The 23,952-nt window shown below is 36.4% G+C and overlaps 1 protein-coding gene across 5 annotated transcripts in view; it reads left to right on the plus strand.

The window, feature by feature from the left end:
* Positions 1–23,952, plus strand: part of NEBL (nebulette) — a 328,916-nt gene that overhangs the window by 159,046 nt on the left and 145,918 nt on the right. For all 5 annotated transcript variants that reach the window (XM_012767343.3, XM_075997582.1, XM_075997581.1 and 2 more), the window contains one exon: positions 18,596–18,703. In XM_012767343.3, the coding sequence (XP_012622797.1) occupies positions 18,596–18,703 (108 nt within the window). The remainder of the gene's footprint in view (positions 1–18,595; positions 18,704–23,952) is intronic.

Consider the following 23,952-nt stretch of genomic DNA (forward strand, 5'->3'; position numbering starts at 1 on the left):
CATTTCCACCTGTAGAGCAGGGTTTGTTCTCCATGGTGGCTTGCAGTGCCATTGGGACCAGAATATATGGATGCCCTTAACCTGATGGGATGTATATTTAATTTATTTATTGCACAAATAATTTTATGACAGCAATAATGGAAATAAAAATCTGAAATCACTCAGAGGCCCATTTTTTAAGGATCTAATTTATCAGCATTTTTCTCCCTACTGGTCCCTTTATATATGGATGCATGCTTTTTACTAAAAAACTTATTTTGGTCATAAATTACTCATACCTTTTTATTCAGTGCTGCTCTCCACCCTGAATATTGTATGCTGAGTATAGATGTGTACTTATAGCTTGTGGAATGTGTTTGGGAGGTGGTATTTATTTTATTTGATTTTATTATTTTTGTCAACTAAAACAGAAGAGTTTTTTCACTATTCATGGCCATTTCTGACTGACCAAAATAAGTAGCAGGATTCAAGGGGGAATGTGGCTGGTATAGTCTGATATTTAATTAGCAGCTTAGATTGAGATTTCATGGAAATAAAGTTTCCATGTTCTGGTATTTTATGTGGGATAAACTTATTAGAATGTTACAGACCCTGATTTAAAAAAAATATTTTGAGAACAAAATTTTTCATGGGTGGAAGAAGGAGGCTTCCCTCCTCGACCACCTAGCCTATGAGGATGGAGTTGCTGGGATCCATTTGAGATTGAAATGTGGGGCATTTTCTTTAGAGCATGAAACCAAGGCTAATTCTGCCTGCTAAGGAAAGACCACAGTGGAAAGTGCTTAGGAATGAATGGGAGATTTTCCAGGGCTCCTTCTAGAATGAAAGAGTGACCCCAGCTTATAGAATGCCTCCAATTCTTCACTTTCTAGCTTAAAAAAAGTTGAATACAAAGTTTTATAGGCTAAAGACTTCTCATTGTCAAAACCTGATGAAACAAAGATATGCTTCTGTGTCAGATTGAAAATTTTTACTAGTTTGCCTTCTCTCTAGAAGTAACAGTTTTTGTTCAATATTTTATTTTGTTCTACATGAAAAACATAGATAACATTCCATTCCACTAGATTAGTTTTGTCCCTTGGACCCTGTCAAATAAACTGACAACTACATTGTTCAGATAGCTTGGAAACAAATAATTTTGTTATTAAGTTGAAATCACATCATGATAGTATGATTTAAAATCAATGTAGCTTACACAAGTTTTATATTAGATTTTTACTATGTGTTCTTTGTGTACCTGTTTTTAATCTTTACTTTTTAGAAGTTCAAAGAGGGTTTTTTTTTTAACTGCATTTTCTATTGGATTTTTGGGTGTTTGCCTGAAAAACTTCATTATTAAAAAGTACTTTTCCCCTTCTTTCTAGGTTTTGATTAAAAGCTAATTATTGGGTGAACTGCTTAATATTTTTCCCTTTTGATAAACTATATGGATTTATAAAATAGGTAAATTATGATCAGTTGCTTTAAGAAAGTAATTGCTGTAAAAGAATTTTAAATACCAGCTCTCTGGGGCATTTAAAATAGGACTTGATTAACCAAAGTAGAGTCAACGATATTTCTTAGTGTCTGATATGTTTAGGCATTTTTCCTTGTTGTGTGTATCATGTGTGGTGTTTTTCTGGAGCCTCTCATACCAGAGGTAATTGTATATGTCTCATTAATTTGTGGCTGGGCTTTTTAGTTGGCTTGGCCAGTATATTAATGAGACCACATTCTGGATTCTGTCCCTGGAGAGACCAATTACTCTAATTTCTCTCTGCCCTGTACATGAGTAGACTGCACTAGTTGCCTGTGAATACCTATGAACAGATGCCTGTGAATACCTATGAACAGATATTTGGGGCACAACTCTTTGTAATTTGAGAATAACTGGTAAGTTCATTGCTATCAAGAACTGAAATGATACAAGAAAGAGAAGTTTTCCCCAGGTTCACTGTTATGGTTAGCTAAAGGTTAATCAGAAAACTCCCTTTCCTTCATTGATGACTTTTGAAAATAATTGCAAAATAAATCAAAGTTAAGCCACAGTTGAAGTTTAGTGCATGCTTTTGCGTTAGAATAGAAGTATCCTGACTTTAATCGCCTATTTGGTGATTATTATAAACTGTCTCCATATAATTATTCTCACCATCTTTCATGGTTAATTCTCTAGATAATTTAATAGACTAATTACAAAGTTTTAGTGTTTGACGAGACCTATAGTGAATGAGCTAATTTGATTCTCACCTTCCAGTGAAGCAAGACATGCTTCTTAGGGAAGCTTTCCAGCTCCAAGTTTGGGATCCAGGTTTCTTCCCCAGATTGCTGTATTCCCCACCCGTGTGTGTGTGTGTGTGTGTGTGTGTGTGCGCGTGCGTGCGTGCGTGTGTGTGTCCGTCCGTCCGTGTCCTCTACCCACCCCAGGATATCAGCTGCCAGCCTTAGCATTTTCTTTATTTACTGAAATTAGATTATAGGTGAAACATTCTAGTGAATGTTCTGAGGTCTTACTATGATGCACTTTAATATACTAAGTTTATTATCGATCTGCTCAAATCCATGTAAAACTTGGCATTCTTAAGAGGTTATTGTCCTGATCTCAGATTGTACCTGTTATCCTTTTGAATGGGCACTTCTAAACAAAACTATGGTTGAAAAATAAAATATTAAAATAGCTGGAAAAAACAAAAGAGGTAGAAAAGATTTTTTGGGGGGAAGGAATAGTGAGAACCTGTTAATGTCTACTGTATGCTAAGTTATTAAAAGATATTCAAAAGGGTATAATGGGATGCTTGTCAGTTCTTGTTTGGGGGGTTTTTAGGAGTTTTGCAGAATGGAGAAAACATCTTTCAACAAAAATATGGAATCAGTGAGTGTACACAGCTAAATCATAATTATCTTGTTTTCAATCATTGTATGGAATTATCTCCACTTCTGGAAATTGTTTTAAGTAACATTTTGATATCATGGCTTACTGTCTGTTTAATATGTGTGGTTATTACCAGAAGCTCAAATAGTGACACCCCAGAATATTCTGGAAAACAGAATTCTTGTTCAAGTTTAACTGTTCTACTACGAAGAAAAGATAGGACACCTTTGCTGAAATCGATATGTTGTATTAATTCATGTGAGCACTGTTGCCTGTAGATGGACTTACATGCAGGACTCTGGGCAGGAACTCCTGCCCAGAGGATTTGTTAAAAAATATTTAAACAACATTTGATGATGTTTTCTGAGTTTCTTTAACTACATGCATTCCCATGCCATATGCAAATGATTTTTGAATATCCACTGTTAAAGATTATCTGAACCACTTTTCTGTTAGTGTGAGTAATTGAGCTTTAATCACAAACAGCTGTGTTAAGTTTGAGCCCAGCAGATGAAAGTGATACTGAGAGGAAAGTAATCTGGAAGGCTGTAAAACCCATTTAGATTTTTAAAAATGTAAATGTAAAATGGAGATGAGCCTATCAGTTAGGACTCTCTTTGTTGCAAGTTCCAGAAATCTCAACCCTAACTGGCATTAGGATTGTTAACTCCTGAGGAGTCCAGGGTGAAACTGGAGTTGGGGCAAGTCTGCCAAGAGGGGCTCAGAGGATGTCCCCAAGACTTTTTTTCTCCATCTTTCAATGCTGTGTCTTGTGTCACAACTCCATTTTCAGGTAAGCTTACCTCATGGTCACAAGATGGCTACCATACCTTCAGCCTACATCCTGGTAGGTGTCAGTCCAGTGGAAGAGAGTCTCTCCTTAACAATGTCACTGGGTCTCCCTGGCCCTGATTGGGTATTATGTCCATAGCTGAACCAATCACTGAGCTAGGAGAAGGCACTACTCTGATTGGCCAGTTCCAAGTCACACTATCCACTGTTGGTGAGAGTTGGGAACAGCTGAATTTTTAAAAGAAAGAGTGCTATAACCCAAAGCAGGGGTGAGGAATGCTGGGTGCCCAAAGGACTGACAAATGCTAACCACAATATATATGAAATTTTTGTTCTCCACCTTGTAATCATTTTATAATTTTGTCTTGATTGTGAAATGCAATAAATTCTTCATAATAGTAGAAAGAGAAAAATAATTTTCATGTGTTTGTCACCACATTGCCCTTGAGGTATGAGACAGTCTCTCTGTTCTATTGGCCCCAGATGACACTTTACCAAGTGTAAGGGCACTGGTTAATGATGGTCATCTCAATGCTGTCTGTGATATCCATGCCACACACACCATAGGTACATAACTTTGACACACAGGCGATATGTGCACTGTTGGTGTTTGTGCACCTGCCTGTTTCCCTATCTTCTTTCTTTTCTAGCTACTTTTATTTCAGCCTCTCTTGCACTTTCTCAAGCACTTAATTTTTCTTTCTTGTCTTGGTTCTCTTTTTTCTGAGCTTTGTGACCACCAGAGCTGGACTAAGGTATGTCTTAGCCCGTTCACAGATGACATTGGATTTTATAGATATTACCAGCTGCAATGTGCAGTACATTACTGTGTATCCTGCAAACACCTGAAATGTTTGTTAAATAATTTAAATGGAATTCTTCTAATAAATGCACTTCTATGGGATGCCTATAGTAACTCACTCTTGGTGAATTTTTTTAAAGCAATAAGACTCTTTTAAAGAATATATTTGCACTTTTAAATTCTAAATTATACTGTGCTAGGTTATGTTTGCTTAAAACACATCACTATTTACATTTATTTTTATTCTGTTAACCAGAATAAAGAGGATCTATGGGATAAGCATTTCATGATGTAATTTTATTGCATTCATTAAAAGATCTAAAATAATCATGGTATGTTTTGTTGAGGTAATGATGTTATGTTAGATCTCTTTTGAAATTATATGAGTAAAACATAAATACATTACTGGTAAGAAATAGAAGTGTTATAGACAAGGCTAAAGTCTTCTTTGACCACCGTTTTCCTTTTCTCTTTCATCGCCTCAAAGAACCATTCTTTCCATTGGTTATTTCAGTGTATATCCTTTCAGGCTTTTCTTTTTTTTTACATTTATATCCATAGATAAATACTCATAGAAAATATAATCTTGTGTATTATTTTAATAAAGGGTGTCATAGTCTATATATCATTCTATAGGTTGCTTTTCTTTTTTTTTTTTTTTAACCTAATAATGTTTTAGAATGCTATGGAGATTAAGCTAGAGAAATGGCATTGATTTAATTTTTACTTATTTATGTAATTTTAATTTATGCATAAGATTCCATAATATGACTACACGCCAGCTTATGTATGTATTGAACATTTAGATAGCAGTTTTTCACTGTGCTCTTTATTACGCATTCCTCCTTGTGCACATGTGGGAGGGTTCTGGGGCTAGATTTGGAAATGTCATACCCATATTGCTTTTCAGAGTTGCTGCAGCTCTTACTTTTATCAGCAGTTGATTAGATTCGTGGATTTCCCCACACCTTTTCAGACTTTTGATATCAAGTATCTCATTATTGTTTGTGGTTACCTTTCCTTGTTAATTTGACCAAGAAATGTCATGAATAAAGTCAACTCAAAGGCCAAGTAATGTTTCATATTCCTTGTATATTCTTGGGATATTATTGACCTGTCTTCATTTAGAAAACTAAAAGGATTTGGCATTCTGATTAGAGTATTTAATCCTGGATGAGCCTTTCCTGGGGATTAGGATAAAGGGTCTCAAACTAGGGAAGTAGTGGGAAGCTGGGATATTTATGGTTGGATGAACTTGAATCTAATCTTGGGTCTGTCTTTCAGCTGGGAGATTGTCTAGCTGATTGCATATATTTTTCATATTTGTTTCTTTAATTTCTTTTGCACAATTTCCAGAAGTTTCAGGAGCCCAGAGCATTTAAACTAAGAAAACAGATTCTTTAAAAAAACATTTATGTTTCATACCATGTTTTAAGATTAATTTTTAAATGTGATATATTGCCTCAAAATATTTAATTCTGAACACTATTTCCCCTGTTTGTTGCCAAGCAAATTCTAGAGATGAGCAGGGAGATTTGGCTTGAGTTACAGATAAGCCCGGGGATGTGTTTAGTATTCCTTGCATGGCACTACTGAATTAGGAAATGGTACTTCATAACCTGACACTGTATTAGGTCAAACCATGGTTGGCAGAGAACTTTCAAAGGTACCTTTCTGATGCTTTTGTTACATTTGCCTTTTAAGTCTAAATGCTAGTTGGAGCGAGCAAACACTGCTGATTTCACAATTTTTTTCACCCCTGGTGCAGGGCCTTTTGGCTGATTAAATCTCAGGCAGAAGAATTGGAGTGCCAATTGGATTTGGTGGAATTAGCCTTTTATCTTGCCAAGGCACCTCCTCCTCCTCTTCCTCTTGCTGTGGGCTCCTGGGCCAGCTTGCCTGTTTGCAGCAGCTCTCCTCTCTCCTGTAGCCTTTTGTGTGAGCTGTTATCAATTTCAGTGGATATGGTTTGTTACCTCTATTTGTACTATAACTAGAAATTTGATAAGGTTATGTGCCTGTCAGATGATTTAGATGTCAGGGGCAGAAGAAGCAAAGCAGTTTTGACAAGTCAAAACATCAGTGCAAGGAGTGCGGGACAAGGATGACCTGCGGATAGAAGAAAGCAAAACCTCATGCAGCCTCTCTCTCTTTCTCTTTTAACTTTAGGTCAGTACTTTAACCTCTTTAATTTGTCCCTTCTCAAGTGAAGGTGACACGGTGACTTCCAGCTTCTAGCGAAAGGGCAGTGAAATGGAGACCTGCCTTTGGAGGGTAGATGCTGGCATTTAGGGGAGATTTGACTTTGGGTGTTCTGATAAAAACATCTGGGTTGGAAACTTTATCTTCGACTGAAGCTGGGATTAGGGTCTTAAAAGACAAGGTTTATTAATGCCAGTGTCTGTTCACGTATGTGTATTAAGTACAGCCTAGTATTTTTAGTAAGCTATGCTCCTTTTTCAGGTACAGGTAAGGGCCTGATGCTTTGCAACACATATTTTTAAAATTTCAAAATATTAAAGAAGGTACAAATGTTTTGGTTACATGGATAGCTTTTGTAATGCTTGAGTCAGGGCTGTAAGCATGCCCATCACCCGAATAGTGTTCACTTACCCATTAGGTAGGTTTTTGCCCTCCCCTCCTCCCCTCTCCCCCTGCTTGATTTCCAGTGACTTTTACTTTCCTCTATGTACTTGTGTTCCCCTCAGTTAGTTCCAATTTATTAGACAGTGAGTGCATGTGGTGTTTGTTTTTCCATTCTTGAGATACTTCACTTAGGATAATGGTCTCCAGTTCCATCCAAATTGTTGCAAAAGGCATTAATTCCTGCCTTTTTATGGCTGAGTAGTACTCTATGGCATACATATACCACACTTTGTTAATGCACTTATGAATCGATGGGCACTTGTTTTGATTCCAGATCTTTGCAATTGTGAATTGTGCAGAACATTTTTTTCCTTGTGGGTTTTGCAGACCAGGCAAGGATTTGATGAGTATTGCTTATTGGCTCGTCATATTGTCCATTGGATAAAGGGGCGGTGGGGTCTCTGATTAATTATGTTTAACTTTCTTTGACCCCTTCTTTTCTTTTTGTTTTTTCTTGATTGATTAAATAATACCTGTGAGCTTTCCCACTATCTAAATCTCTTTACAGCCCACATATATATCTATATGAATATATAGATTGGCTTTGGCAGCTACCTCAGCAAAATATGCCTCATTTTTCTAGTGTTGGGTTGGGCAGTAGTTACCCCATGAAAGGTTCTCATGACCAAGAGGTGCCACTGAAGCTGGAAGAAGACTTCTAGTCTTTTGCCACTTGGTTTTGTAAAGTTATGTAGGGACTGCAGGTATTCAAGTGTAACTCATCTTGACATGGGTTTCATTATACTCTGAAAGCACAATTCAAAGAAATAACAAATTTATATTCAGGGTAGTTTTGTTTGAGTTTATTTAAAGAAACGAAACACACACAATCCCTATAATAGCTCTTGCTACTGATGTATTGATGGTGCTGACAAAGAGAAAACTCAGACCAGATGGTTTCCAAACAGTGGAACCACCTGGCTCTTTGGCAATGCCAACATATCCCTGCTTCTCAAATAGCTGTACTCTCATGAACTGTGAAATATACGAGTGATATATTCATGGGCTCAGGAGGAACAACATTCCAAAATTAGGATTATTAAGAAAAGTTGAAGCACTTATCTGTATCAATCTCACACTGGCCTCTTTTCCTACTTCTGGTACTTTTTGGGTTCCGGTTTATTATCTTTTTTCTTCTTTCTCTTTGTAACATAAAATCCAGTTCTTTTTTATTTCTATACTACAAAGAAAAAAAACCTGATTGCCTCTTGAGATGTTTGTTCTGGAGGAAAAAGAAAGGCCTTACATGCTTTTGGGACACTGACTCAGAAATTGACTTATTTGGACCCTGTTAGTGTCTTCAGACCAAGTGGGCCATTTAGATCAGTCAGAGAAGACTATAATGTGCCTGTAGCACCCTGAAATTACACTGAATCATGAAACTTGAAACTTCATAGATACACAATCAAGACAATATATTAACTGATGTGGAGACTTATGCAATAGTTTTTTTAATTATAAGGTTAACAGTTAAACTTTTGAATTATTTAGTATCTAAATTTTCCTGTTGAATATCAGAGTTAATTTAAAAATAAAGCTATTGAGTTAGCTTGCAAGCTTTTCTAAGTTGGAGGTTTAATACTACCATTTTAAAGTTTTGTTTTGAAGCAATTACCTTAATTATTTACTTATTTGAGACACACCTACCAAACATCTAATTGGTAGTGTGTCTAACCATTGAAGATCCGATACTGGCTAATGTGTTCAACATATAATAATGATTCAAAAATCATTTAAGATCTTGTTTACTTTGTTGTTTAAAAATGTAGTTTTTTTCAAAGAAATAATGGTATATTTTCATTAAGATTACATTTCAGTCTATCTAAATGACACTCTTTAAAGTTCACAAAATGTTTGAATTGCTGTCTTGTAGCGTGATGACTGAAAAGAACAAAGACTTTAGGAATAGCAGACCTGAGTTCGAATCTTAGCTGTACTGTCACCAGGTGGCAATGCTAGCCTTGGATTGTAACCACTAAACCACTGAGTCTCAGTTTCTTATTATTAGCTAAGATTCTTGGCTACAAGTGATAGAAAATCCAACAACACTCATTAACTCAAAGTGATCATTTAATTTTGAGGATATTGGGGCACAAAATCCAAGGGCAGAAATATGTATGCCTGCTTAGGCTTCAGGAACAGCTGAAATTCAGGAATTCAGGAATCTGAATTCAAATGCTACCAGGCCAAAAAGTGCCACCAGGCCAGGGCTTTTTTTTTTTTTTGATAGTTGAGCTGCATCTGTCCTTCTGGGTCTGGTGGTAGCAAGTATGGCTGTTGATAGTTCCCCAGTTTTATATCTTAGAGTTTTAAAACTTTGGGAGAAGGGAAAGACTCATTCCACCATTTGGATGCCAGTTCTCAAATCCCTCAGGCATCTTGACTTGGACTAATTTAGGCCAGATGAGGGCCAGTCCATGGTGGTTAAAGAAATAGGTCAAATAAGAAAATGGTGCCTCTTGAGAAAGCCTAAATGGTTGGAAAACACACCATTACTAGAAGGAGGGAAGTTTACAGTAGACCAAATAATGGTTTTTCCACTACATTTCTATGTAAAAAATGGTAAAATATCTCTTTCACAAAGTGATTTTGAAGATAAAGCAAAACACTCCATCAAGTGCCTAGTACAATGTCTGATACCTTGTAGGTCTTCAATAAATCATAGCTGCTATTTCATAGCAGGGAGGAAACACTCCAGCATTTCTTAAAACTGACATTGTAATTAATGTGAAGCTCTCACTGTTAGCTAAGAAGTCATATTTCTTCATATAGTTCTTTCAGCACTTCTAATATATTTATTTTTAATAGTTTCTTCCCAATGGAAGACCTGAATTAATATTATATTTCTAGTTGTAACATAGATTTTTTAAATAACCTATAAAAATTTCTAGGAGATTTATATTTTAAATGAAATTCTGTATTAATGAAATAATCTTTTAAATTTTTTTATTAAAATGACATGCTGGGATCCATGGGTTTTTCTGTGTGGCAAAAGCTATCAATCATAGATGCTATCTTAGTGTCATTTATGTAGATATTAAGTATAATGCATATATGTTTATTTCTATTTGATATTCTTTCTTCTTCTCTTTGGTATGTTACCATTTTTTTTTTTTTTTTTTTTTTTTAGTTTGTAGAAGTGGAAGAAGTATGTTTTGTTATGGAAAAACAGTCAGTGTTTGCCTGATGGATAATGCCATTGTAGGTGTAGGAGGGTTGTTAGCAATAATTTTAGTGACATTATCAATCTGCTATGGAGAGGCTTATGTAGGAAAATTGAGAAATCATCTGTCACTTTTATCAGCTGTGATACTTTGAGATTAAGGACAGGTCATTTTCACTTTTATGACTATTTTGTGTTAATTCAGCTCTGTTTGTTGATATATGCTTGATTCTTGGTTTAGTTTTCTTTCTTTTCTTCAGTATAGTTTGGATGTAGCTTTTCTTTTCTGAACGACTAATTTTCTCATTAGTTATTTCCTAACTGGAAGTAACCCATTTCCTAATACTTTATAGCTCAGAATATGTACACAGGAATGTTCCTTGTTGTGATTTCATATTCTTGCCTTAATTTTTAACCTTTCATGGTACTTTCTGGTTCAAAATAATTTTGAAAATATTCTATTCTGTGTGTGAATAAAACTATTTATACCTAAAACCCATAGTCATTAGATGCGACTATCTCTAAAAGGTTAATAGTTAAGAGAACATGTGTCCAGAAATCACATTTCATAAATTATCTGGATTAGTAAAGGCTATTCATGAAATTATTGGTGAAAATATGAATTTTATATATATATAAATACACACACACACTTTAGGCCCCAATTTTCTTTATTAATGTAGATATGCTTTTTTTGCCTTGAATCAGTATTTTCACCAATAGTACCATTTTGGCAATGGTATTTTCCTCCTAACCCAGTCTTTACTGATAGAAAATTTAAACAATTGTTGCCTTCAGAAGAAATGCCTAAAAACACATTTTTAATAAAATGTAAGTTGTGTTAAACTTTACTTTGGGTAATTTTTCTTGTCTCATTTGTGGCACTACAGGATCCATTATAGATAACACATTACCTAAAATGTTAAGTTATGCGAATCTTCTGACATCCTCTAATAAGGAATATTCCATTGGTTCCACTTTCATTTCTGCTTGTTTCCAGGAAGTTGTTTATATCTCATTTGTGTTCAGTTTGATATTTTTTGCTTTGGCATTTTTTTCATCATCAGATGAATTGAAAGATCTTGGGTGGGGCAATGCCAGAGTGGGTGGATGTCTGAAACTTCTGCCTCTTAGCAGCTCTGTGACTTCTTCAAACTTCCTTCATCTATAAAATGGACTTTAAAATGTGTACCTGCCAGGATATAGCTGAAGATAATATATGTAAAGCACATTGTAATTGTTGTTTCCTTTATTTATTTATATTCTATTTTGATCCCAGAAGGACCAAAGGAGCTCCCAAATGCAGATGGCACAGGGCCCGGCCACGTGGTAGGATGATGCTTGGTTACCATGAGTGAGTAAGCACGTGCCTATAGTCATGGGAGCCCTGGGCACTTGTTACACATCATCTGCTGGGCTTCCCATCCTGCTTGTACTCATCTTATATGCACAGCACTCAGTACAGTGCCTGTAACATAGTAGACACTTAATAGATGTCAGGCATTGGTATTATCATTTCATTTAATTCTCACAGAGTGCTGTCAGGTATTGCACTACAATTATGCTTATTTTGTACATGGGAAAACTGAGCCTCAGAGAGATTAAGTAACTTGCCTAAGGCCACACAGCTAGTATGAGGAGGAGCCAGAGCCCAAGACAAGTTTGTCTAATTCCTGAGTCTGCATTATTAACCACTAAGCTACACTTTGAATGTCTTAGGGGAGATTTTTAATTATCTTAGCTGATTGAGAAATTAATTCAAATGTAATTTATTAGATATATTTAAAGTATTTATTTAAAGTAAAATATAGACTTCATTTTTTTTAAAGTAAAGGAACCCTAAATCTGCTAATGTTGGATTGTGAATATACACAGAAAACCGACAGATCTGTAAATATCACTAAGAACCTCCATGAATGCAGTGAAAGGCTAATTGAAGGCTTAGCAATCTATGAAAATTATTTTTAATGCTTTTTAATTATGTTTAAAAAGGTAATTATAATTTTAATTTTATTTCATTAACCATAGATTTGCAAATTATGAGATTAATTTATAAAAAAGAAAATTTACTTTTGAGCTCATTTCCTTTGACTTAACATTTGTTAAAATTAACTTCACCTTAAAACAAAAAAAAAAGCTCTTCATCAGATTTTCCCTTGTAGGGTTTAATTCCCAACTAGCATTGTGAGATTAACTAATTTTCTTCATTTTAGACCTTAAAAATATAAAACTAGATAATGATCAATCATGATATAGTTATTAAGCTTTTAATGTATGCTTAGCACCAAGCAAAATGCATTGAGATAGAAGTGTGTGGTCCATATTCTTCAGGACATTAAAATCTATTGAGCTATACAAGATGGTACATAACTGAGCACTAAATTTTGCAGATCAAACTAAGAATTTTGCATATAGTTTTAAAATATTGTGACCCTCACAATCTCCCCTTGAAGAAATGTGAAGTATCCATCATGTCATGAAAGGTAATGAAATTGGGCATGGATTTCATTGTATCAGAAATGTATGAAATAAAGAGTAGAATAACATGAATCAGCAATAAATGTGCCTGGAGATTTTAGGCTTCTGTTAAACATATTTTGACAAGCTGCTCTAAGGCTAAATGCTATTTTCTTTCTTCTTATACTTCTGCCCCTGGATACTTTCTTAACTGCTATGGTCTTTTGTGATCCACGCCATGAGTCTTTGTGCACTTCTGCTATTCCTCCTTAATCCATGTTTGGAATCCCTTTTTTTTTTTTTTTTTTTTTTTTGAGACAGAGTCTAGCTCTGTTGCCCAGGCTAGAGTGCCGTGGCATCAGTCTAGCTGACAGCAACCTCCAACTCCTGGCCTCAGGCAATCTTCCTGCCTCAGCCTCCCGAGTAGCTGTGACCACAGGCGCTCGCCACCATGCCCGGCTAACTTTTTCTATTTTTAGTTGCTTGGCTAATTTTTTTTCTATTTTTTTAGTCTTGCTGTTCTCAGCTAGTCTTGTACTCCTGACCTCAAGTGATCCTTTTACGTCAGCCTCCTGGAGTGCTAGTATTACAAGTGTGAGCCCCCACGCTGGCCTCCCAAGTCTTGCATTTAGCTTCCTGAAAATATCAATTGAATTCTTGGTTATCATATTCTTTTTCTATTCTCCTACTCTTAGTTTTTGTTTAACCTCTGACTACCTCAGCTTCTGCATCTGGGACTTTAAAACTGTGTCCCTGCTTTCTTTGAAAATGTTTTCTTTGTGAGATATTTGATCAATACAGAAGAATATACATTGTGCAGGATATGTAGCATGATAATAAAAAGATCACCTGTGACTCTGTCATCCAGTGTAAGAACTAGAACGTCACCAGTAACAGGAGCCATATCCTTCCATGAGCAGATCTCATCACAGCTCCCCTGAATGTTGTTATCAAGCGCCCTTCCTCCCATACATTCTTGCATATATGTGCACTTTATGCTTTTTTCCTCCCCTCAACATAAAGTTTCTGAGATTCATGCACATGTATCCATGAAGTTCACTCATTTTCACTCCTGCATAACATTACAGTGTATGAGTATGCAACAGTTCATTCTCCTGCAGATGGATATTTAGGTTACTTCCCTTTTTACTTTCTTGGAAATAGAAACAATGTTATTATGAACATGTTTTTCTAGGTCCCCAGATGCTCACAGATGAGAGTTTCTTTGGAGACAAGCATGAGATAGGTTGTCGAGTTGCTGGGCTGAAGGATGTGCCCATCTTTGACTTCACTGCCAAGTGTTATTTAATCTCCTTTTCGTTTATCATTTAACAGTGTACCAGTTTCCCGGCCTAATTGGCTGCCTTCATCAGAGATGGCTTTCTGCCTAACAATGGCCTTTCTCTTTAGCAGTTTCCACTGTCTTCATTCATTGAAATTGTCATAATAGTAATAATATATTACCTGTGGCAAGTCTTCCTTTTCAATTACCAATAACCGTGAGCCTTTTTCTTAAGCCAGGCCAGAACTGTCCGAGTGTCCAAGCCCTCCTTCCATGTGAACCTGTGAGTGTGATTGCTTGTGACTTCAAACACAGACTGCCACCAAGCAATGCATACTTTGGCAGAAATGAGCACACTTAGGCAACAAAAGTCATTTTAATATTAATATTTAGTGAGAAGAATAAAACTAGTATTTGCTGAAGGGCCATATTCTTGCTTGGTGTTTAACCCTCTAAACATTCATTTCGTGAGTAGCATATTACATCTTTTTCTTGTTCCATTTTATAACAGAGGATCAAGAGTGTTAGAGAAATCGAACAAATTAAGATCACAGAAAAAAATCAAGGTTGAAATTCAGGTGTTTTGAGTCTTGCTTTAGGGTTCTAATCTACAATACACAATGATAAATATATGTGTACACATACATATATGTGCACGTGCATATGCATGCATGTACACAAGCATGCACACATGCACACACATGCAGACACCTACACAAAATGTGAATGCATATTACATAGCTTCCAGTATTTGAAATTAATACATTTTAAAGCTACTTTTGAAGACACATATGTCAAATCGAATTGCCTATTGTATGAATTTCCTACATTTGACTTGTTCGAAGTTGCCTTTATTCGGTGTGGAAGGGAGGAGGCTGCAGGGAAATAAGACTGCATTGCTTCCCAGCCATAGCACATTCTCCTTCTGAGTTCAGGTTGGAGTCTTCATTTTATTCTCTCTCCTCCTCTGTGCCTCCTGCCCGGTTCTGACAAGAGTGCACAGCTGACCTTGCAGGGGCGCCTGGGGAGGCCAGGGCTCTGCAGCCGGGCCCGAGAACTATTGCTGTCCTCTGTGGTCCCAGGACAGTGGCCAGCTGGGGAAGGAGGAGGACATTGCCGGCCCCTCCCTGGGATCCTCGCTTCTATCCTGCCTGTCCCCCAGGGGGTTTACGGGATGGGAGCCAGACAGAGCCTGTTAAAACACAAGTCAGGATATGCTGCTCTCTGCTTACAACCCTCCAGTGGCTTTGTGTCTCATGTGGAGGAGGAGCCAACATTCTCAGGGCCTACAAAAGCCCTGTGATCACTTTCTGCCTTCCTCTTCCTCTTTTCCCCTCCCCTTCTTCCCTCTCCCCTTATTGGTCCAGCCATGCTGGTCCTTGTTGTCCTTCCCAGTGGCTTTAGGGCTTTGCTCTGTCTGTTCCCTCTGCCTGGAAAGCTCTCCCTGAAGGTATCTGTGCGGCTCCCTCTCTCCCCTCTTTGAGGCCTTACTGACATGTCACCTCCTCCCTGGGGCCTTCCCTGACCACTCTATCTAACAGGGCAGCATTCCTGACACTTCACATCCTACTGTCTTGCTTATTTTGTCTTTGCACTTTCTATTAAGGTACCATTTATTTGACTTAGGTAGATCTTGTATCTTTTCTGTCTCTCACACTGTAATTAATGTAGGCTCCACAAGGGCAGGGATCTCTGTTTTCTTTGCTGCATTCTTCCCACACTTGGAATAGGTCTTGGCACATAGTAGATGCTCATTCAATATTTGCTGAATGAGCAAAGCCCATTTTCCACCTAAAGCAATGCTTTTTATGCTGTTATTATGAACTATTAAATCTTGTATCACAAATGGGAAACCTCAGAGCATAGAAGTAAAAGAGGAGAAATTCACGTTAGCATTTCCTGGGAACCTTGTACATGTACATTTAGTTAGGCATGCTCAGGGTTGGTCGTGTGCATCAAAGAGAGGGAGAGATTTTTTAGCTCACATAACTGACAAACTTGGTGTTGCTGGCTTTAGGAAGATTAAGATCTGGGTGTTCAAAGAATGTTGTCAGGACTCTATCTTGATCTCTCATGTTGCCTCTCTCTGTGTTGGCTTTTTTATTATTGGGTGGTGGCCAGATGGTGGCCAGAAGCTTCACTTTTATAGCCAGCTGAACTAGCCAGCCCATGGCAACAGAGCACTTCTGTTTTCCAAGAGTTTCCCACTGTTTCCCACTTCTGTTTTCCCACTTCTGTTTCCTACTTTTTCCCAAGAGTTCTTGCCAGAGTCCCAGACCTGAGGCTCCTGGACACATGATGGATTATGTGTCCCTCCCGAGATCAATTACTGGGTTCAGGGGTGTGTTGTGCTCATGGACTAGATGAGGTCTTGCAAGAGCCAAGGGGACACATGAGATTGGAGAGAGGAATCCTCTTACTCTGCTCTGTCCTCTGATCTCTTTATATATCCACTTGCCTCTCAGAATCAGACTATACATGACTGATTAATGATTGGATACATTTAAAATTAGTCCTAAGTAGATTAGATGTAAGTGGGTGGGAGTATGGAAAAAAGAGAGCTCTGACAAATGGCTTGAAGGCTCCTATGTGTAGTAAAGAAATACCAGTGTGTTGGTGCTTGAGCTGGTGCTGAGAGGGTAAGAGGCTTGGTTGTGCATTGTGCCATTAAAAAGGTATAAGCATCTTCTAAAACTCTGAGGCCACTTAAAGAGATGATTATACACTTTTCAGAACTAGTCATGTAACCAGGCAAGCCAAAATCTGATGATTCTTATGTGTCTTGTGGAAAAGACTGTCGAATAGCAATTAGCTCAAAACCTATGATTCTAGAATTTAATGGTTTTTCTTTTCACTTCTTTGGAAATTTCTGATAAAAAAACAAAAAAAGAAAAAAAACATCAAACCAGTAACAAAAAGAATATGGATTATACCTTCTCTGAAACTGGGGTTAGAGGTGTTAGAACTTGGCTTGTCTACTTCTCTTCTTATTAACATATCTTCGTGCCCATTGCTGTTACAACCTAGTCATCTTTTTATCTTTCATTGTTATACTACTCTGCACCCTAATGCTTACTACCAGCAAAGCTAAATGGGTTCTCTGCTTAGTTAGGCATAAAACTCTGAGAATGTGTCTGTCTTCACACATGCTGGGAGACTGAGGGTTAGAAGGCTAATCTCACTCAGTGTTTCCTGTGGAAGAAAAATATTGCAGTTTGTTTGACCTTTGACTTATGGGAATAGTTAAGGAAAGGGTTTTAGTACTTTTATAAATTTAAATGAAAATATGGGGAGAAAATTAGATATTCTTGGACCAAAAGTGATGAGAGCATCTAGATCTTTCTATTTGTTTTCATCAGAGATGTTTCTTTCTTTCTTTTTTTTTTTCTTTCAAGCTCTTCTGGTAAAAGAAAAATCTCCCAGTAGCCTCAAGGATAATGATGCTTGAGAGAATTGGGTATTTAAATACAGATGCAACTCAACAAAAATAGTCATTCCATGCTCAACTAAGTGAACTTTTCAAACTTATGCAGAAAGTGACACTTACAGAATCATGTTTTTATAAGCTACCTAAATTAATTAAATTAATTTTAATTATTAATTTGAGTGTTAATTGGAGGCTTGCAGTCTTGAATACAAAAATGGGGATTCTATGAGTTCAAGATATGTTTTCACATTTCTTCATGTTCAGGTTAAAAAAAAAATGAGAGTAGTCAAAGTGATGTCACCATCTCCATCCTTAACAAGCAGACTATTTAACTGGTGTGACAGTTTGTCATTATGATAATAATAGGAGATAGGACTCTGTCAGATTAAGCATTAGCTGTTCCAGTCCTTTGAGGAAGCAATAAAATTGAGCTCCATTGAGCTGTAATTAGAAAAGAAGTGTATTTAAATACTGAAAAAAAATCTTAGGAGCTCAACACACAGTATGCCAAGGCCATGTATGAGAAGCTTTGTGATCTCTAGGTGTGGCCTATTTTATAAATATTTTCATAAGCACTTATATACTTGCCATTTGGCAACACAGAGTTGTGTAATCATATCCATATGCTTTGCCTTTGGAAACAGAATGAAAACTTCTTGGACAAGGCTAGCTTTTGACTTTCTCTCCCACCTCTATAGGATAGTTCAGGATCAAAATGCTTTTTCATAGATGAGAAGGGCACGGGAGAAGAAGGTTTAGCTTTTTTTTCCCCCACATTTTTTTCTTAAGTAGTGGTAATACTATTAACGATGATAATACTAATAGCTGTCACAGAGTACTTACTTGTTCCCAGCAGCCAGGTTCGTGCATTAAGTCACTTGATGCCATCCCTACAACCTATTAAATTGTCGTTGTTTGTCCAGATGAGACTGTGGAGGCACAGAGTGGTTCAGCAACTTGCTTAAAGTCACACAGATATTAATAGTAAGTGGAATTGCAGGAACACAAACCAGGTAGCCTGACTGTGCCCTACCGGCTCTTGCTACGCTCTCCTGCTGAGAGGCGTGTCTGTGGGCATCGCTTCCAGTTCTAGAAGCTTCACTGGGCCTGGCTTACCCCGAGTGGGATTTGCGATCCCTCTGTTAACTTTTTTCTTTTCTTTTCTCCCTTCTTGTTAGGTCAAGTACAAAAGAGATTTTGAAGAAAGCAAAGGGAGGGGCTTTAGCATCGTCACGGACACTCCTGAGCTGCAGAGACTGAAGAGGACCCAGGAGCAGATCAGCAATGTAGGTGCTGGCGTATTTGGTAGCATGACAGCCCGCCACGCGTGTCTGGGTGAGAGAGCGACGCTGGGTGACTGGGAAGTGTGCGTGTTGCTGTGGTTTGCAAGGTATGCCATGTACTCAGAAAATATGCCGACTTCACCTGGTTAACCCCTTCCTTATGATTTTATCACAGTTAGCTACAGCCCAACGCTTAGCTATTCTAATATAGTATCTTCTTCTTCCATTTCGATGGTTCTCACCTTCGAATTTTGTAAAATAGGAGTTTTGTGATTAAATTTAAAAACTTGATTGTTGTTTTGCTTACTGTGGTGAAGCTTACAGAATCTACACGAAAGGTTTAGGAATCTTCAGAAATTTCATATTTGCTAATTATGTGTATATAAGATTTCATACTTTAAATATTTGGTGAGCTTACGTATTACATCTTGTTTTCGAAATAAACATTTATGCATGGAGTTGCTTGGGACGTGAAAGCTGCGTCTTGTTCAGCTTATATAATATTTTCCTGGAAAGAGAAAGTGGAGACTGACAGAAGTTCAAAACCTATCAGGAACTGGGAAGTGTTAATTTGGTACTTATTAAAGGTGGATAAACAGCTCTTTTTAATTTTTGTAATTGACACCTGCGATTATGGTTGTTCCAAAGGATTTTATGAAGTGTGTTAATATACATTTTTCCACATAAAAATTAGTTCAATTTTAGGCATCCCAGAGGAATTATGAATGAAAATCAACAACTGTGAAGGAGGTGATATGAAAGTATGCAAAAGACCTGCAAAACTCCTACCATTTTTCATGAGAATTGTATTTTGTGTGTCACTTGTATAGTCACTAAAATGTGTATATCTAGGTGTTATAAAGTGATGGAACCTTAATTTCCAGGAAATGTTTAATTAGCAGATGGTTTTAAATTCACTGGTATTGGCCATCAACATGACATATATGCATACATGTGTTTATATGTACATATTCACACACAAACTATTTGGAGATAGAATTATATAATTTGAGAAAAATTTTATTTGTCAAAAATTCAAAAACAGAACTATTTGATGTGTTAAAAATGTATTTACAAAGTGGGAGAAATACATGATTTTTTTTTTGCCATATTTCCTAAGGTTTACCCATTGTTTGCTCTTCAAGTGGACATTTTATATTAGTGAGAACTTTTTCTTCTTTGAAGAGTTGAACTTTAAGGCTTCATGACATTTATCTCTTATCCTACACCCTCCCAACAATCCATTGCCCATCCATCATGAATATTGAAGATCACTCCTTTCATTTTTCTTCCTCTTTATTCTTTCCTTAAATCAAAAACCTATTTTTGCTTTTAAAAATGCAAATCAGAGGTATCTTCCACTGGCAGTTACATTCAGTTACATTTCTTTCGTTGGATTATTTTCAGAAAATGTTTTCTTATGAAAATAAAAATAATGCTGTGAAAAAGTTATATCATAAATCTTTGACTATCATAGATTTTATTTCAAAAAGAACTAAACATTTCTACTTAAGACATCCATGTGGCATCTAACATAAGGATTGCAGTCAATTCAAAGGTAAGCCTTTTAATTTATATTCAAATTAAGTCAATATTCATATTTAATTAGAAAAGAACTGATCATGTCACCAACCTTTATCATTAGCAGGAATATACATTTTATTCAATACCAGAGGTCGTTTGCAGATCCATTCTTAATTATGCAAAAAACTCTTATAACACAGGTATGTATTAATCTATATTTATCATATACAGTGTGATATTAATACATCAGTATAAAAAATATGATGTAGATTAAGCCTGTTATTTAGACAACATTGAGTTTTAAAAGCATATAATTTAGACATCTTTTTAAAAAAACTTTTTGTAATGTCTTGATATTAACAGACATAGCAGCCTTATAACTAGTTCTTTTAGCCAAGATGAGGCATATTAATGTTTGGATAGCAGTAAAAAAAAAATATATATATATATATATATATATACATATACATACACTTCATAATATTACTGTTAGGGACCTACTCCTGAAGAAGGGAGGCTGTTAAGCATTCTGAGGTCTGGAGAATTTATTATTCATTTATAAGACTACAACTTTATGAACTTTTTCCTTTACCTCACTAGGTTTTCCATATTACTCAAGGATCTTTTTCTATAAGAAACTTGGGTTGATCCAAAAAGTAGTACTTTGGCTAGCCCAGTTTTCCATATTACTTTAATCTAAACCCACTGAACAATACTGGCTACAACCCAGGCAGATATTTCTGACAGTGGCCTGGATTGTGTCTGTTTCGAGAGGAAGAAGGTGAGAAAGTGTCTAGACTGGAAAAAGCCCAGAATCTTCCTGCTGGAGATGTTGGGAAATTATAATCCTGAAAATTATAGATCCTGAAAATTTTATAAGGGATATGAGATGTGTGAGTGCTGCATGAGAGCGCCAAGGTTAATGTGGGTTGATATAGGTAGGTTCACTAAGATCAGGGGTCTTTGCAATCTGCATTTTTCACCTTGGCGTCATTTTCTTATTTGTTTTTAGTTTATTTTAGCTGTAAATATTGTGTGGCTCTTTGTAAGCTGCCTTTAATCCCCTTTGGACTAAAGAAAGTATGAAGACATAAAACAGTGGATTTAATGACAACTCCTAGGTGTTTTGAGTAATATGTTATGGATGAATGGGCATTTTTGATTGCTTGTGTCTGTGTCAGTGTTATGAATTTTTTTCAGCCACTCTCATATTCATTTGTCCAGGATTTGAAATCACTTGGAAATGCCCACTCACTCTGCATATGTTACTGAGATGTGGGATAAAATACAACTATAAATTTCAAATTGTGTGTAATGAAAGAGTTGAGAGTGGTTAGCCTGCCTTCTTTCTTTTGGTAGCTGTAATGACAACATATTGAACATGGGAGATTTATGAAATACTGTAATTTAAAATTCTTCTGCTATGTTACCCACTTAGTATAGCTGTAGAAAGAACACAAAAAGAAGTGGGATTTCAGAATCGATGGAATGATTAGGAAGAAACAGAACTTAGCTTCTAAAATGAAGTTCTTTTTTTTTTCCTCATGAAATTCCAGAAGATGTCTTTATTTCATTGAATATATTAACATTACGATGGAGTTTGGTTGCTTAAGAAATTGAGAGTGTTGGGCTTGGAAACTGTGTTTATGGGAAGTCAGGAAATCTATCTAAATCGTTTAATTGAAGATAATACTTAGAAGTCCAGGTTTTGCTAAAAGTGTATCTCTTTAGCAGAATGCAGCCATTGTGTTTAGTGCTGAAAGTCCTGCCTTACAGATTTTCACAATTAAGCCACTTTATTGCCATCTACCCTTCCCCTGTTCCCAAATTTTAGGGTCACAAATTCAGAAATGGCAGAAATGTCCTTGTACATCTCCACATTTTTTTAAATAGTATTTCAGGAAAATGTTCTTAAGGAACAGCATACAAATATAAATTGAGGAATACGGTGTGCTTGGGCATTTAAAAAATCTTTTATCTATGGTTATTATAGTCCTAGCTGTGTGGGTAATTCTAAAGGCGCTTTCTAATTTCAGGTGGTTGCCACCTTCAAGTTTATAAGTAATGCATTTGGGGTACCTGCAGCAGGATCTCAGGCCTCTGAGGGACTCTGGCTAGCCTTGAGGAGATTATTGATGTGTTTCATTCTGCCTGTTTACACACAAATATCAGCTGCACTTTCAATTAGCTCAGACAGTCTGGGGATAAATTGTGAAATAAAATGGTAATGTCAAACCCCGAGAGACTTCTCCAGACTTTGTGCCATAGATAAAAACTAGATGTTTATTTTCTAATTTATTTCAGGGGGAAGAGAAATATCAAGTGAAGGGGAAAGAAACAAACTAACCGGATGACAAAAATCATATATTTTACACACTGACTAAAATAGTAAGTGTACCATTATTTGATTTGTCAGGATTTGTGCCTGTCCTTGACACATAGAAGGAATAGTTTTGCGTGTGTGTGTGTGTGTGTGCGCGCGCGCGCGCGCTTCAGTGGAAACTAAAACCCTGTTTTCCTAAATCACTGGCCAACAGACAATAGTGTTTTCACCTGCCCTACGTTCTGTCCCTTACCCTGTAAGCATCTTCAATTTCAGTTATCTATCCTGTTTCCCAAATACCCTTTTTTGTTCCACTTTTGATTTTAGCATATCCATTCATAAGAAATGCTTTCTTGCTTTACAAGAAAAGCTAAGATGGACACTTTTTTTCCCAACATTATAGAAAAAAAATCTCTTCATAATTTGATATTAAAATGTAATTATTTTTAGCTTTTTGGGTACAGCTACATAATTTTTCATTGACTTCTTAGAATGTAAAATAAATTATATGCCCATTAATAAGCGCACATGGAAACTGCTGATTTAGTTGCCTGAGATTTTGTGAATTAGCTTCAACACTATTAGATTATTGGAACTAAACATTGCCCTAATAATTGAATAGCGGTGTCTATGGACTATTAAAAGATTTGATTCAAAGTTGGGTTGAGTGTAAGGGTAAGCATGAGAGTAGGGGCAATTATCTAGGGATTTGGTCTCTGTTTGTAATTTAAATAAATCATTTTGACAGAGACTGACTGTAACCATGTTCAGGCTGCTGACAGTGTGAAATTGAGTTGTATGGTGGACAGAAGACAAGCAGTCGAGATAAATCCCCAAAGGTGAAATTTGTTATGTAATTGGGTCAACTCATGCATGAGAAATGCATGCTAATTGTAAACTGGTGGCAAAATTATCGTGTATGAGGCAATTAGGTCTTTTATGAATCCGAACCACTGACATAGAAGGATTTTTTCCGCTTTTTATATTCAGCAAACATAAAAGTTTTTTTTTTTTAGGTGAGAAAGTAAAAATTAGAAACCCACTCAACGTTGAAATAGATTATTTGTTAATTTTGTTCTTTATACAAGAAGCATAAATTTTATAACTAATGAAAGATTTATATGAAACCTGATTTTGAGGAGTAAAGTCTAGTGCATGAAGGAGTTTTGAAAGGAGAATGAGATGTTATTTTTGTTATATCTCATAGTGGGATTTATTAACATAGATGGTTAGTTATGAGGTCAATAGTTTGGATTTAAGCCTTCCAGGATTGGTATTTTTGCAGAGTGAATCTGTATGTTGCTTTAGTGGACTAAACCTTATCTCCAGTTCATCTCACCCAGTAAGTCCGATGCATTCTTGAGAAATTGTGGGTCAGTAGCATTATCTTTAAAGGCAAAGATCA

Source organism: Microcebus murinus, chromosome 25 (assembly GCF_040939455.1).
Source record: "Microcebus murinus isolate Inina chromosome 25, M.murinus_Inina_mat1.0, whole genome shotgun sequence".
In the NCBI taxonomy this organism is placed as follows: domain Eukaryota; kingdom Metazoa; phylum Chordata; class Mammalia; order Primates; family Cheirogaleidae; genus Microcebus; species Microcebus murinus.